General features: G+C 64.8%; 1 protein-coding gene across 1 annotated transcript in view; it reads left to right on the top strand.

Annotated features, from left to right (window-relative positions):
* Positions 1–561: 561 nt before the first annotated feature.
* Positions 562–1,994, top strand: part of LOC119589411 — a 7,520-nt gene continuing 6,087 nt past the window's right edge. Inside the window, exon 1 of the mRNA XM_037938022.1 lies at positions 562–1,988. Within this exon, the coding sequence (XP_037793950.1) occupies positions 562–1,988 (1,427 nt within the window). The remainder of the gene's footprint in view (positions 1,989–1,994) is intronic.

Raw genomic sequence — 1,994 nt, forward strand, 5'->3', positions numbered from 1 at the left:
ATCTCGTGCATGCTTTTGGCAGCGATGAATGCAGGTCCTTGTGCACAGGAGGCTGGTTGCGGACTGCAGGACCGAAACTCGATAATACACGCCGGGTTCGCGGTCTGCACATTAGCAGATATTTCGATAGCAGGTATTCATTTCTCTTTGGCTTTCCAGGTAGAATTTTGATCATGTTGCGAAGCGAGTGTTTTCGCGAGCTCTGACTTTAGAGTCCTTGGCGTCGGTCCACCGCCTCGTCCGCCGCGATCAAGGCCTCTCGAGGGACATTGTGATGAGGCAGGAATAAATTACTTGTTGTGATGGACTCTCCAAGTGCAGAGTGTCCTGAGTTCAAGGGCGACGGTGAATATGCTTGAGAGTGTGTGTGTGTTCTCGTGCAGTGTATTTTTAGGTGTTGTTGAAGATTGCATCCTGCAGATTCGGTGCATTTCCCGCTGATCGATATTGCGCGAGAAATAATGAGTGATCCTGCAGTGGCGAGAGACAGCCCGTCGGCGGAGGGATCGGGAGCAGCGAGTGCGAGCGCGGGAGGGCGCCCATAATGCCGCCCACTGCGCCATGTCCCGCCGACTATGGAACCTGCTGGAGTGGCTGGTGCCCGACCAGGGAGGAGATGCCGCCACCACCGCGCCCACCGCTCCAGCAGCCACGCACCAGGACGTCGTCAGGCCGGGGGCCACGGGGCGCCGCACCCACACCCCCCGCCGCCCCACCACGCCCACGCTCTCCGCCAGCGGGGGGATCTACCAGGCGGGCGGCCAGGGCCTGGCGGCGACCCAGCTCCGCAGCAGTGTGAGTTACACCGAGGGCTGTGTGGACCGCAGGTACGACACCGGCGAGGCTGCCAAAAATCTGCTGGAAAAGTTACGGACAAAGACTCCAGCCAAACCTCGCCCTGAAGCGGCAAGCGCTGCGTCGGCAGTGACAAACAATAATGAAAACGAAGTTAAACCGGAAAGTAAAAATGTAAGTGGCGGGGGCGAGAAAAGGAGGGATGAAGCCAAGGGCTCCGTCGGCGTGAGTGAGGACGAGGCGCCCGTCGCGGGGCGGTCCCGCCGGCGGTCGCTGCCCGGCTCGACGGAGGACACCCCGCGCCCGCACCCGCACCCTTCGACCAGGTTCTCGCTGCCCAGGAAGTTCTCCATGCAGGCGTCGCGACGGAGCTCTGCCATCCGGCGGAGGGTGAGCAAGGCCGGCGCTGACGTCATGCGGCCGAGCGCTGACGCCGCCAGGGACAAGGAAAGCGGGCCGCCGCACGCCGCGCAGAGGGCTGACGTCATTAGCACGTCGGACGAGGACGACGAGACGCGCGCCCGAGGCCAGATCAGGAGGAAGCCCACCAAGACGCGCAGCGACTACTCGCTCCACTTGGACGATTCGGCGCTGGGGAGCAGCTCCACGGACACGCCCGAGATCTTGAGCGACCCCCCGCGCGGCTGCCGGGACGTGACGCCCGGCATCCTCCCCTTCAGCGCGGGGCAGCTCAGCGCGATGACCTCCAGCGTCCGAGACGCCGTGACCTCCATAGCGCGCGAGGCCGTGACCTCCGGCGCGCGCGATAGGGTCAACAACATTGCGGCGCCGAGCTACCTCCACGAAGCCGTCCTCAGCCTCGGCGACGGGCGGTTCTCGCCGTCGACCCCGGGGAAGAGGGACGTGGTGCTCCCCCCGCTCCACGGGGACCCCCGCCCGCCCACGACGCCCACCGCCGCGCCCCTGGCTGCCGTCACGCCCACCTCGAGCCTCAGGTCCAACCTCAAGCACAAAGGGCAGCTCAGGAGGAAGAGGTCGGATTCGGGCCACTCGGTCACCTTCGACCTGCCGGAGGACTGCGACAACCTGGGCGGGGCGAAGGCGCGGTTCAGGGACGACGCGGAGCCGCTGTCCAAGTGCATGAAGGAGCAGTGTAACAGGTCGAAGCAGAGCAGCGTGAAGAAGGAGGCCACGGACAGCGACCGCACGCCCGACGCGGAGGAGCTCCCGGGGCTCCT

Source organism: Penaeus monodon, chromosome 25 (genome assembly GCF_015228065.2).
Source record: "Penaeus monodon isolate SGIC_2016 chromosome 25, NSTDA_Pmon_1, whole genome shotgun sequence".
NCBI classification, from domain to species: domain Eukaryota; kingdom Metazoa; phylum Arthropoda; class Malacostraca; order Decapoda; family Penaeidae; genus Penaeus; species Penaeus monodon.